This window comes from Falco punctatus (assembly GCF_963210335.1).
Source record: "Falco punctatus genome assembly, chromosome: Z".
In the NCBI taxonomy this organism is placed as follows: domain Eukaryota; kingdom Metazoa; phylum Chordata; class Aves; order Falconiformes; family Falconidae; genus Falco; species Falco punctatus.
In genome coordinates, this window is record NC_137586.1 from 43325942 (window position 1) to 43341070 (window position 15129).

At 38.1% G+C, this 15129-nt stretch overlaps 1 protein-coding gene across 2 annotated transcripts in view; it reads right to left on the reverse strand.

The window, feature by feature from the left end:
- FRMD3 (FERM domain containing 3) overlaps window positions 1-15129 on the reverse strand; it is a 138486-nt gene that overhangs the window by 56989 nt on the left and 66368 nt on the right. For both annotated transcript variants that reach the window (XM_080372765.1, XM_080372766.1), the window contains exon 3: window positions 3996-4038. In XM_080372765.1, coding sequence (XP_080228891.1) covers window positions 3996-4038 — 43 coding nt within the window. The remainder of the gene's footprint in view (window positions 1-3995; window positions 4039-15129) is intronic.

A 15129-nucleotide genomic window follows, 5' to 3' on the forward strand; every position in this document is an offset into this window, starting at 1 on the left:
GACAGAACAGTACTCAGTGTTTTTCTTTTATACATAAGAAATACTTGATCTCAATATAAACCTCAAATTGTGGGGTCTTCCTGATGGCACTCAATTAGTTATGGAACAACACAGGGCAAAGTAGATTTTCATCAACCAGTTATAATATGCTTTAGAGCGTGTTATTAAATCTTCATGAACATCTCAGGTAAAGGATACACAGCATTTGGATTAGTGCCTGAAGAATCACACAAAACTTCCCATTGTCACTGTGCACAGATTTATGCACCACAGATTTGATTACAGTCTTTTTTAGATTTGTGCTGAAACATGAAAACTGATGGTAAGTTTGTTGAGATTTAAGAATCTTTAGAAAGTTTTGCACAACCCATCTCTGCACCTGGGTTCTTGCTTCCCCTAGTTTGTTCCTTCTCCTTTCATATTTTATGAAAGCATTAGAGATTAATGAAATTAACTTAACAAATTTCAATGGACTGACACAGGAAACCATCCTTTCTGCATTACTCTCTCAGATCATCTGAGATGCAAGGCAGCAAGAAAAACGTAAATTTTGAACTCCTGCACGTAACAGCAACAGAACTGATTCTGTTCCACTGTAATCAAGAACAGAACACATACAGTTGGATATTTCCCACAAGCAAGTTACAGGATAGCTGTACACTTATACAGAATAACCTTTAAAATTGAAGAAAAAAGGGAATGAAAGTGCATGGGAAAACACTGTTCTGTACTTTAACATTAGTACTGATGTGACCAGTAGGATTTACACCAAGACATTCCTAGACAGAAAATAAGTAAAAACATGTAGGATGGCCAAATGGAGAACTTTACTGGCAGCATCTGGGAGAAAATAACTGTGTATGGAAAAAAAAAAAAACACAAAAACAAAAACAAAACAAAACAACAACCACAAAAGAACAGAAAAAAATAGTTTTAAAAGAACCACAAAGATGATGCAGCTACCTTAGGCAACCTCCCAGAGAGTTTTTCAACACATTATTTGAAGCATGGTGCTCACAGCTACGGATCACTGGCCACCAGCTGGCTTCAACCAGTACAAGACTGGCAGTGGTACAGGGCATTTCTAGAGACTAAAATTTCCCCTCTCAGGCAAAATTAGTGGTAAAAATGGCTGAGACACAGACCTAGACTTTACACATCATCTTATGACACAAACATTTCAGTGAAGACAGTAAATGCAAAGGTAGATGCCGAGAGAATAAAAGATGCCATGCCTTCCTCCTCCTTGTGTTGCACCAGAACACATTTTAATACGGTTTCATATGTAATAAGACAAAATATAAAATATTTTGGAAGATGCCTTCTGTCATATCCCAGTAGTACTAAATATGAACTTAAAGCAATCTTTGTGAAAGCTAAAGAAATTAAAATGGTAGCACATCACACAAGAACCTATGCAGACTTCAGAGCTTCAAACATACAACATTCTGTCCCACTGACAGAAACACAGCTGCCAAATTCTGATTGCTGTACAACCTGACTGTATAGAGGGATTACGCCTGAATGATTCACGTACTACTGAGGCCCATGAAATCTAGCACCTACTGAAATTTGTATTAGAACACTACTCCCAGACATTCCTTTTCTGCTCTGAATATTTGTAATACTGAGCTGCACGAATAAATACACTGAAAAGCTTGTTAGTGTTGCTGGGGAAAAAATGAAGTTCCCCACAAATGGTAGCTGAGATCAAGCAAGCAGCATTTTTCAAATTCTGCTGCATGTATGCAAGTCCTCTGTATTCCTATGTAAATCTGAGCATTTAACTGAATTTAGAGCACTTTGAATCATTAGTAATAATACAGCCAACTCCTGCATCAGAGGAAATTAAAGTCAATTCTTACAAAACAGATCATTTCACTGTCTTCTAAATTCCTTAGTGTCAAAGAAAAAAAGGCAGCCTCCATCCAATGCAGTCTCTGTGAATAGCTTTCTGCCACCATTTCTCCCAGAAGTCATATATACATAATGCATGTTCTATTAACCAGTCACTTCATGGCTTCAGTTATGGAAAGAAGCACTTTACAGCTCCTACTAATTTCAGTCCTCACTTGTGTCACCTGAAACTGGGATGCTTTTCAAATGAATATTGGTAATTCCTTCTGAGTCTAAACTTTTTAATAGTAAACTGAATATTTTTAGATAAAATACAAATTAACCTGTGTGCCTTTAGAAATTGCTTAGTATTTGACATTAATATAGCATATTATAGAAAAATAAATCAGGAGGTTTCTGATGTGAAATGCTTACAAAAGTGTCCTTGAAACCTGTGGGAGCAAAAGATCTATTTATGCATAATCTACGTGGATTCTACACATGTATAGAATATATATATATATATATTTCCTTGTTTTATTTCCTCAAAGGGTTACTGTAGCAACTAAAATCCTTCATCTGTGACAAAAGATAAAGTTACACTACTATTAAACTGAAGCTGCTCATGAAAAACCAATCACATAGTTAAATTGCACTTCTGTCCTAAATCTAAGGTTGATAACAAAACTCCTTTGTTTGTGTCTCATTCTGTTTTGCTGTTGTTGTAGACCTTTTCACTATGATAAATAACTTCATACTAGCTGCATTTTATTTTGCTTTTTTTCTATGCATTAATTTTTCAGTCTTCAGAGATTTTATTAGGATTCTACCCCAAAAGGCACACAAGTTCTCTGATGAGACCATCACATCACTACGTCTATGGAATTTATAGAGTACCATCGATCACATCTAGGCAACATCTATACACAGGTAGAATTTTTTTGAGTAAGTGAAAAAATTCTGAGCATATCTGCCAGCAGAGTTCCAGAATATTTTCACTTTCTCAAAAAAATTCTTGTCCCTTGTTTCTTCTTTCACTGGCACTGCAGAGGAGCACAAGTTAGTTTTAGCTTGACATTCTTGAACTTATTTTTTATCAGATAACACTCTGGTTAGCTAAACACTAGATATAAACAGTTCACACTGAATATGCTAGGTAGATGTGTGCATGCTTATATACACATGCATGAACGTGTTGCAACATATACTATTACTGCATTAATGGAAGAATTTATTGAAGTATTCCATGTAGTCCTGCTAGCACCCAGGACTACTGTTTTTAGGTATTAGACAATCTCTTAAGCCTCATCACATTTTAAAACAAATACATTATTTCCCATACAAAAGACACCTTATGCTTAAAATAGAAAATGGCTGCATATGAAGGGTATGTGAATAAAATTATATTTAATTTTGTAAACTAAAAATAGGCAACATCTTTTACCAAACAAGACACAACTCCCAGTGACCTCAGTCAAGTCTCAGAACTGCCAAATAACGGCTCTCTTCCACGGCTGGATATAAACCTGAGCACCAAAATAGTTCCGTTTCCTGAAGAAGTCTTCACAGTTGGCCCATTGGAAAGGATGAGCCAGACCATAAAATTTCAAAAAGAAAATTAAAATAATACATTCCTATTTTGAGGAGTCTTTTTGAAATGATGACTGTAATTTTCCACTTGCCTGTGGCAGGAGCTCACCACATAACCCACAGCACTTGAGTTTGCTGGACTGTAAGACTGATCTGAAACCAATGCACTGCATTCAGGAAGCAGGGGGCAGCAGAAAGAAAGCAAACCAGAAAGACTCAGAAGCAGATTGCCACACTCCATATTTTATTGCCATCTCCCAGTGGATGATTGCATCTGCCTGAAAATAAGAGCCAGAACATACAGGTCTTCCCACCAGATCTGCCACCCCACACACATCAGCTGGCCTCTGGCTCTAGCCTGAAGCAGTAAACTAAAGCTCTTGATGTGCAGAGCACTGTGAGACAGTGAAATGAGTGTAGCATGGAGTTTTTAGGAGTCCAGATGGCACACGAAGGGCCTATTTGCACCAACAAACAAATGAAGCATATTTTAAATTACTGCATGGAAGCACAGGAGAACCTTTCAGCATTTCCAAAGCAGTTTAAAAACAAAAGCTCTCAACACTTACATTTCATTTGCTTGAAGATGGACTTGTTGAGCTCAAGCCAGTGCTAGAAAAGCAAAGCAGAGAGCACAGGTTAATATGGATCACAGCAGACAACAATATCCTTGTAGATGTACGTGGTACCAAAAACAGGAAGTAGGATTATTGTTTCACTGAGACATACATAAACTCGAAAAAGCACCTCCACAGTGTTATAATACTGAAATTGCACTGTATAAGCATACTTGATATTTTACCACTGCTTATAAGATGTAGTTGAGACAAAAAAAAGACAAATAATTCAAAGACCAATTTAAAGGAGACAGGCTCTAGAAATTAATTCACAGCAGGCGTTTTAGTCTTATACTTTCAGCCATTTTTCCCCAGAAGAATTATACTGGACATAGGATAGAGTATTCAGAAATATTAACACAATCCGTTCATTAATGCTGTCTTCTACAGTTTTTGTAACTAAAGCATGTGTAAATACTGTATTCTCAGTCAGCACCCTCAGTGTTCTCTTCTAGCAAGAACTAAAGATCTGAAGGGAAAAAAGTGTTCTTTTCCATTAAATGTTTATGCTACGGACAGTCAATGCACAACAGAGCCTACCAGTTGATGTATAAATTTCTAGGGAAAGACTGCTATCGCAGGAAAACTTTCATTTATTAATTCTCCTGGAAAAGAAACTCAGATGCTACCATAATGAAAAGGTAGGCTAACATTTCAGTTAAGACCCTTAGCACATCCCCTGGTAACAGTAGCTGAACTGTCAGTAGGACGTTTTGATTGACAAAAGAACATGCTGATATTCAAGGCCCACTTCTGACCACAGCCAACAGCATCTTTCCTGTAAGCAAAAAATCTCCATGCTAAAATAAGATTTGTGCTGCAGAAGCAGCTGGTCAAAAAGCATAGTACTCAGCTTTAATAAGCTTAATCAACACTGCAAGGCCTTGTACCAAGGGGTTTCATTTATTAACCCTTTTCATTCTAGCTCTAAACCCCTATGATCTACTGCAAAACAAAAAACTAGCATTTCTTAAAACATACGTCATACTTAAAATATCCTACAGCAGCTACTATTTTTCCTCATAACTTGTAGGAATTCTACAGAGGAAGGCAAGGGGAAGATACTTTGTAGGTATTGTTAGTAAGTGACAGAAAATTATTTTAAAAATGACATCTCAAGATTTCAATCAAAATCAGGGGTAACTTAGAATTAATTTTCTGAAACAATTTACAACAAAACAAACCGGAAAGAACATTTTCAAATATCTGCAGCTTATATGCTATGGCTGCTCAGAAATTCCTGCATCTAGTTTACAGCAATATTGGAGATAAGCACTACTGTGCATTTCTTTTTGAAGTTCAATTATAACTAAGAGACTGATTGGAACCCTAGTACTCAAAAGACAAACAAAACAAAAAACCAAAACTTCAAACAACAACAAAAACAATCCCACACTATTTCTTCACCTGTTTCCTCTCCCCAGTATCTCCTATTTTGAGGGAAAGAAAGAAACAAGTGAGAAAGCAATGACTGTTTCACCAACTTACCAGAAATATCTAGCTCATTTCATTCTTTTTTTAGATCACACAGATACATTATTTATACATTTTGCTCTGAGTAATGGGGGGTAAGGGTTGTTCATAAAAAAAGTAAGGCAATTTAAGACATTTGGTACCATCTGCAGTACTTTATAGATACATAATTCAGAATGAACTCACAGACAGGAAACCAGTCAAGACACACAGATACGCAATTTTGCTTTCCTTAACATCCTCACACACCTACCCCACCTCCACCAGGATCTAGGCAGTCCAAGGTGAAGATTCAGACAGCGAAGAAGAACTTGGACAGTAAGCCATGCTGTACTGTTCCCTGGGAACTGAGCGTGAGGAGGTATCTCACTATTTTCATCCCACAGGAGCAGAACAGAACTTGTCTGGTATTCCTTTTTGAAAGGCCAAGCTGAAATATTAGCAAGGACCAGGTCAGCGTGTACAGATGTTTGAAAAAGTCAATTACCTATGCTAACAAAAAGTCAGAGGTAAAAAAAAAAAAAAAGCCAATTTTCAAATATGAAACCCTTCTAATTTACCATATGAATAATGAGAAAGAGGAAACATGGATGAAAATTCCCCATGCAGTGCACCAAACCCCCAGGAATGCAGATTTAACTAACACATCCAAAAGCAAACACATTTCACTAAGACCTGACTTTCATGGGTTAAAAATGGATTGAAAAGACACTGAGCAATTAAGCAGTCTACACTTTCACTTGGAGGTCAATATGCTGACAGGCAGTTTTTATAAGCTCAGATTTCTGTGGTGACCTTCTGTTGGTGGAATATTGTGAACATACAGGCAATTCAGCTGAATCTTCCAGAAAACTGAGCAGTTGCTTTGTAATTTGTGATTTTCAAAGACACAGCAATTAGGTGCTTAATGCATTCTGAGTGTCAGGGGAAGATAAACACCTAGTCATTGTCAGTACTTCTGAAGATAGTCACCCTTATATTTGTTTGCATATTTCAAGTTAAGTTTTAGGAAAGATTTTCCCCTGAGTACTTATCTTTCAGCTTTACAGCATTGACTATTAATAATTAATAATAGTGCCTCATCTCTATAGTACTATAGAGTATTCATGCTATATTTATTCCAAGATTAATTAGCTGTTATAGCTAGGACCAGACTAAGGTTCCTATAAATTCATGGAAGGGTTTCTGCAGGAATTTTCAATTGAAAAGCATCACGGCCTTGCAAAATGCTTTTTCCATGTATCAACCTTTTTTTTTTAACAATTTCTCTGAAAAAGAAAAAAAATCCTCAAATGAAAGGGAAATACAACGTTTTGAGTCAGTCTGTCAGGCCAAATTTTAAAAGCATTTCAAATCTTCAACTGCGAAAAAAGTTCATTACTACTGTATGCCACACTGCCTTGTGGGAACAGAAGATAGGTGTTTCCATTTTTTTTTTGTAAGGCTAACACTTCATAAGACAAAATAGATAAACAAAGAGAGTCAGAAGTAAAACTTGGAGCCAGAGGCAATAATCTTTAATTTCTCTCCTTGCAGTAAAATGTGCTAATGAGGGGGACAAAACCCCAGCAAATCTTAAACAGTTTCATTTTTGCCTCATGTATTTCACATCACTGTCCGTAAAGGTTGCTTTAATTTGGGTGATGGCCTACACCCTCAAACCAGCTTGGCTTTATATGTAATAGTATATAATGATCACCAGAAATCATTCCTGCAGAGGCTGAGCTTCCCATTTCCTTGATGGCATGTTAGCAATGTGGTTGTTGCCTAATGGAGAAGAAAAGACTTTGATCCCAGCCCAGCTAACACCTATTACCAAGGATCCCGTGACGAGATCTGTGTTCAGCACCGCCAATTTCTAATCTCTTCTGCTGAAAGAGGTTTGAGCAGCAGCTGGGCATCTAGCTGGTCAGGCAGACGTCCTCACAGAAGCAGAAGGCAGACAGAAAGATACTTAAAAGGGTCAGTCATGGGACAGCTAATGAGTCAGGTGCCAGTGGTGAGTAAGCAAACTATTATGGGTATCACTTTTGGTCCTGGGATCATAATATGCTGAGAATTGCCTTCTGACTGAGGTTTCATTGCAACTGCATTCTGTGTTTCAGACTAATGCAATTTTTACTTTGTAAATACAGCTCTCACCTCTGATCAGTCTTTAAGTGGCACTGAGTAGTCATTAGTAAGGCCAGGTGTGTTCTTGCTTACCCACAAATGCTGGGCAGCTGATGTGCTACCAGCTTCCACAGCAAAAGCTGAGGATGAGCAAGGACACCACACAAGGGTAAAAGCACCATTCTAGAAAGGCAATTTAATTCCAAAAACACTGATGTGGATTTTAGCAAACACATTTCAGCCTGTTTTGAACAAAGTCATTCACTGATAAGCTCAGACACGACTGAGCTTGGTCCCGGTATAGCACAGGGTTAAGGGTTTTGGAATTAGAAGCAGGGAGGAAAGAGGACATAATGTCCCATATCTCTTCTTACACCCATTGTAAGGGGTCAGGTGTCATTAAAAACCCCACTGTTCTTCCTCTACACTGCAGCAGCCACTCTATGGTGCAAAGACGTGTGCTCCAGTCTCACCTTCCTATGGACTCCAGCATAAGACTGGCATAAATCAAAGCCTACCTCCTACAAAATTGCCAAGCCATGAGCAGGTGCTCGGGACCTGACCAGCCACTGAATTCAGTGAAAAGTCTCTCCCTTCCTGCAACAGAAGAGGCTTTTTATTTAGTCTCCGTGTTTGGAAGAGGAGCAGTAACAAAGGGGCAACCAAAAGTGGCCAAATACTGTATTTAAATCACACCCAGCAAGCAATACTCAGTCACGTGCTCAGATGTGCATACAGTAAAACAGAATAAGAAGAACCTGCAGATGTTACAAGAATATTTTAACCAGGCAACAAATGGATTTGAAGACTTTGTTGAATGGACAGAAGAGAGCAGGGGAATGGAGATATGCACTGAAACATTGCTAGAAATGTAATAAGATTAATTTTATTTAAGCCTCAAACCTATATTAATCTTCAAAATTAATACCTAACCTTTTCCTTGAATGAAAGGCAAAATGAAAATCAATTTGCTTTAGCCTCAAAGCAGTGACTTGCACCAGGTCACTGCCTGCCACAAGTTGGATTAAAAAAAAATAAAATAGTAACAGTATCCAAAGCTAATGGAAGCTCAGACAGGGAAATAAATTGGGTTCCCACTCTGTACCAGCACAACAGATGCCAAATGACCCTGGGCAGCCTGCACGTCATCTTCTTCACGCCCTAAGGCTGACACCATTTTTTCATGGCTTCAAGAACCTCTAAACCAGGGGTCCTCAAACTTTTTAACCAGGGGGGCAGTGCACAGATGAAGTGGCAGGCAGCCATCTGCGGCTGCTTGGTTTTCCCCCCAGCCCCCGGCAGGGGGAGGTGGGGGGGTCTGTAAATACCGGGGGCCGGACTGAGGACCCTGCAGGGCCATATCCAGCCCACGGGCCGTAGTTTGAGGACCCCTGCTCTATACTAAGAACATCAATATTTTTCCATTGCAGCAAGGGAGCTGTTCCTCTGTACTGTTCACAAAATCAGGGCACTGACTCTGGTTAGCGGTATGCTAAGCAGGAAGAAGCAAGGTACATCACTATCACAAATATACAATGGAACAGAATCACTGTTTGTATGATTCTGAGCTGCAATTTACTAAACAGATTTCCAAAGTCTCACTCTGTTATTCCTATTACATCAATATATTTAGTGCTGTATCCAATCAACTGATCCATAACCTCAATATCAGCTGAACATCCAGCCATGAAATCTGCATATATTGATGTATGCATGAGCCAGCCACATGCTCATAGACAACAGGTTCAAAACTGATGGAAAAACAACCTTTATTAAATAGCCTGCAGAATTATTTTATTTACAAGGTTACTAATCATCAGACAAAATATTTTAGTTGCACCATTACTGCTGAATTAAATTTGTACATTCACACCACTATTCATTTGTGCCAAGACTGTGCTTGGTACATAAATGCACTGCTACTGGTAAAAGCGGGAACCCATTTAACTTAGCACTTTGTCCCTGGAAATGGCCTAAAGCAAACACTTAGAAGAAGTACAAAACTAATAGCTCCCATTGTGTTCACTGGGTTTTTTCCACCAGCCTCCATTGTAACTTGTTTCTAAGTCTTCCTGGACTTTAATCAGTTTGCCTAAACACTTATTTTTAAACAATTTTGTTATATTTTTGGCAGCTACATCAATGAATTTTATGAATCAATATTGCATTTTAAAGACTACTTCTTTATAGCAATTGTTTTATAATTTCTTAGTGTGTTTCAGTTCTGTTACAAGAATTACAGGGCAATCTTTCCTTGTCCGCCTTCTCCAAGCCATTTTACATCATATCTTCCGCTGTCAGTCTCTCTTGCTCATTCTCTCACGCTCTCTTATTCATTCTCTCTCACTCACCTCTTCTCCTACTGGAATTATTCTAGTCTAATCCATCTCTTTTCACATGAAATCCATTCCTATTTGATATCATTCTCAGGGCTGCCTTTGTTCCTTTTCTACTCCTACTGTATTTTTTTGAAACAGCATAACCTGAAACTGCACACACCAAGCAGGGTCACAGCAAGACTTTGTGTAAAAGCACATAATTTTTGTGACAAATCTGTGCAGGAGGGGAGATTCATATGTGTAGAGAAAGATTAAAATTGTAATTAACCTATGGATCAGTCACGCTGGTGTTCAGCCCGTAATACTTCTGCTCTACCCCTTCAAAGAGGCTGGAGAGCTCACAGACAGCTACATAGCTCTATGGAGCCTTATGGGTCATTACACAAATACATAGACTTGTTAAACAAAGGTTGCAAATTATCTGCTGTCTCTGCTGTCTCTTTCTGTCCTAATGTGGGACCAAGTAGACATTTTTAAGAATATGTATTAAATAACTGTTGTTTCTAAAGAAGAGACCAGCTGAACACAAGGCTTGCTGACCCTTTCCAAAAGTCCCTCTGATGAGGAACTGCTGTGCATTTTGTGTACATGACCCACTAAAAACAGAACTGCTACTTCACAATAAATAAATGCATTGCTCACAGGCAACACAGTCCAGTTTTCTTCCCTAGAAAATACTGGGACAATGTTGAACAACTGGGGTTATAGGATTAAACAAATACTCTGCCCAGGTCCATTGGAAGTGCTGTACTCTAGGATACAAATGGAACTCCCCAGCAGCCTTTCTAGTGAAATAATCATGTAATCTGAGAAAAAACTACCTGTGTGTAGCGGTGCCTAGCAGCTTTGGTCTCATCTAAGCTTGAAAGGAAAACAAGAATTGTATTTGCAACAATTCTCCACAGAGAGACTGGCAGGAGCACTGGCAAATCAGTGGTGCACAGTGTCATCCTTCTAACTCTGGGAAAAGTCAGGAAATCCCAGCGTACTCACAGCCACCATTAAAGATAAGCTGCATAGCTGGAGTGTATTCATACAGCAGTTTCACTGGTCATACAGCCTTGCTTTCATACTGCTAGGGATACACGCACAGAGCTAAACCCACTGCACTGCTCCTGAGTAGCCCTGCAGCACATCCAAATGACAAAGCATCTTAATGCTTCAGGGTGATGACAGTCTCAAACATTTGTACGCTGACTGGTGAGACTTCACAGTTGCTTCACGGTCCTAACAAAGCCTTGTCATAACACCTAACACTTCCAACCTACCTCATGGGTAGCTCCAAGGTATTTCTGCCTAACTGCCACATATCTTCACATTCAAAAACATAATTACAAGCACATGCTCAAATCCACCTATTGGGAGTAAAAAGGGGGAAACAAGTATTTCCAACTATAAATCACTGCTCAGATGCCTTACTGAAGGGACTTGAAGAAAACATTTCACCACATTACCATCTTCCTTCAGCCCAGTCCTCTACTGCCCTTAATACCAGTGGGATCCCTCAACAAGGGTTCTCTAGTTGCAATCTCTAGTGAGGATGCTGAACAGTAGCTGCATCATAACATCCTATTCCCAACTCTAACAGCCCCAAAATCACAAAAAAGTGCTCAGTCAACCCAGGGTATCTGGCACAGAATTAGCTATGCTGCATATCCTCAAGGGTAAGAGTGTGTATAATATCTATTATATGAAGATATACCAACAGGTAGCTCCTGGAGTAGCAGAACCAGTAACACCTCCTCCAGATATGTCCCCTGTTTGAAACTACCCGTTTCTAAAAACTACAAGCTCCAAATGATGGTTTCTGGGTTCTTAGTGTCTCTCTCCCAGCTCTCTCTAGATTCCCCATGGGGGAGTGCTGCCCTACAGCATTTCCCTTGGTAAGAATAATAATAGGGATTTACCCATCTATGTGGCAGCTTATCTTGATGAAACCTTACAGGAATGTAATGTTTGAGACCTATACACCATACAAAAATTGACCAAAGCTGGCTTCAAAAGTTACTACATGTAAGAGTTGGGGAGAAGGCCAATGGGATCCCATATACCTAGTTTTCTCAGAAATCCAGGCAAAAAATTCAACAGTGAACACTAGGAAATCATTTGTTCCCAGCATAGTACCGTTAGACACCAAATGGCATGCTGCAATTTACTGCATACTTTTACTACAATCCTGGCTTTTCTGAAGCTACCCTAAGGCATAGTTTCCCCAAAGGAACATCCAAATGTGATGCTAGACGATAAAACAGCAGATATGATGTAGAACCTAGAGTCTTTAACTGCTAGTTCATTGGCATTGTTACTCTCATGCATATCCAAACATAATTAAAAAGCTACGTGCTGCCTTCTGTTAGGAGTGTCTTCCAGTTTCTTTTTTGGTCTGGAATAGAAAATGAAAAACTATAGAAAATTTTATAGTTTGACTATGCCTAACATATCCACACACGTTTTACTTATGCAGAAGGAAAAGTTTATTATTTAAGGGGGGGGGGGAAGGAGGTATACATCATAACTTACTTGAAAATTGACCTATAAAAACAGTAGCTGTTTCCCACCACAGTTTTCCCACATTTCAAAATTTTGTTCCAGCCTAAGACAATGAGCTCAATCATCTAAATTTTTCACATAGTCAGAAGTTCTGAATGTTCTAAACACAAATATTGAAACATTTCATTTGAAATATCTGAAATACTGAAACAGTTCATTTTTTAAATTCTCAAACTCAGTGAAGTGTTCCAACACTCCTAAGTCAAAATGCTACATTTTGGTAGCATACTCGGAAAGAAGACACTTAGGGTGAATTGAAGCTGGTATTTTTGCCTGCTTGAGCTCTCTCAATAGATGACAAAACAAAAGGACTGCAAATTAGCTTTTGGAGCAACTCTGTAAACTTCACAAAAAAAATTACATACAAATAAGAGAGAGGCAAGCATCACTGATAGACTAAATTCCAGCAGGAGTAATTCTGCACAATATTCATATATATATATATATATGTGTGTGTGTATACTATATAATAATATACTATTATGTCATATAACTTTAATATTCAGAGCCAATCAAGAATAATTCACTAAAAGCCAGAATTAAATGCATGATTTTGGCAGTTCCATTTGGAACCACAGCTATAGCCCTATCTGTGCAGAAGCAGAGACTATGCAGTGGAATATAAACTACAACAGAGGCATTCAACACTTCCAAGAAAACAGGCAAAGTAACATGAATTGTACACTACCTGCATCAGAATCAATCAAAAAGCGTAAAAAAAAAAATCACGCTTTCTTGTTTCAGCTTTTATTACATATTCTTTGGAAAAAAACTCAGAAAATTATGCCTGGTCTTTATCTCTATCAATGTTTAACGTAAACCCTTCCATAAAATTATAGAGATCTGTCTTAAAATTCATCACAAATCCAGTTAAAAATTTTGCCCCGTTGCCTCTATTATGGCTGTTGCAGACATTACAGCTCTCATTGGCTTAATTAAGAAGCCACCTCTCATGCTCAAACTTTCTTTTTCTTTCTGCTTTACACTCTGATGCATGCATAACCGTATCCTCTTATCCTTTGTTTTGCTGCACTAAACGGGTTATGCTGTTCTTAATATCATCTCAAAAACAAGTTCTCCATTCTCTTTATCTTTCTAACAGTCCATCTCCTGATTCAGTTAAACTGATCTTTCCTAAATGCAGACATCTAGATCAGAATAACTGCAGTCTCATTAGGGTGTAACGACTTTAATACTTTCCTGAAAATACAATCCTAACAAGGGGCAAACAAAGTGTTGTCTTTTGTCATAGCCACATCATGCCAACACCAGACCAGGGAATATTCATTTTATTCATTGTCCCATATCTCTTTATTTGTCCACAAGGCACTGAAGTGCATTATCACATACATTATTGAACTGGTTTAGGATAAATTATCACTTCCCTTCAAAGCAACTGTTCTCAGTCAAATCACCAGATTTAACTTTAGAATGAAGCTCTCTGTGAATTCCACATACAGATCTTACTGTTTCCATTTTGTAATGCATCTAACAGACCCATAAGAATGTACTGCAGGAAATGTCTCTCCCTTTTTCCTTGGTGGGACCTGCAAGAATTCCACAGAGCTTCAGAAAACTCTTCTACAGAGCTGTAAGTACTGTTCCATGTAAGGTGGCTACAATGATGTGACATTACCCCTGTGACCCCACTACATCTTATACTTGCTATATAGCTCATCTCTATAACCACAGACCTAAACAACTACTCTTCTGGAATCTCAGGGGCTTTTGTTAACATGAATTTCAGGTAGCTACGCTTAGAACTACTAAAATACAAAACTGTGGGAAAAGCCATCACCTACCTCATCATTTCAAAATCATGATTTCCTCTATTTTTCTACTGTGCTGTTTGCTGATGAACTTTACGTAACTACAGTGCTTGGGCCCCAGCACACTTATCCATAAAGTCCCACATTGTTATAGTACCAGGAGACTGTTGGTTAGTATGTTTCTTTAAGATCAGAAAAAGCTCAGAACAGTCTGCTGATGGGAGATGAACTGTAATTACAGTTTCACAGTCTTCTTACATCTGACTGGTAGACATCAATGCAACTGTATGTGATACAGAGCTAAGACTCAGGTAAGCAAACCTCAACAAGATCAGAGATTCAAAAGAACCAGATGATGTAAAACTGTCAAAAAAAGAAAAAAAAAAAAAAAAGAACTATTCTTCTATTAGAACATTTGTCTGCAGTTTAGTCTTTAGGACAGGGTTTGTTGCAGAGGAAATATCCACTCTGAGGGAAAGCAATCTATGTCTAAAAGTTTAGAAGTGCAATCTTAAAAAAGAAAAAAAAACCATCAGAACAGGACAAAGGGACAACAGAATAACTGCATATTAAAATAGCTTATTTTGATTAATTGTAATAAACCTAGGAGAAAAATTTATGTCACTTTCAATTCATCATCCAGAGCATTTTTAAATCTAAAGAAGTCTAAAGAAATGACCCTTACAATTTATGTTTTAATTCATCAGGGTTTAAAATCAACAATTAATACCCTATTAGAGAAGTTACCATATGCTTAAATACACAAGAGTAATTCTAAATCAGCATTTAAAAATGCATGTATGGAAAATGTAAGCTTGAGAAGTTTGCCTAAAAAAATTCCAG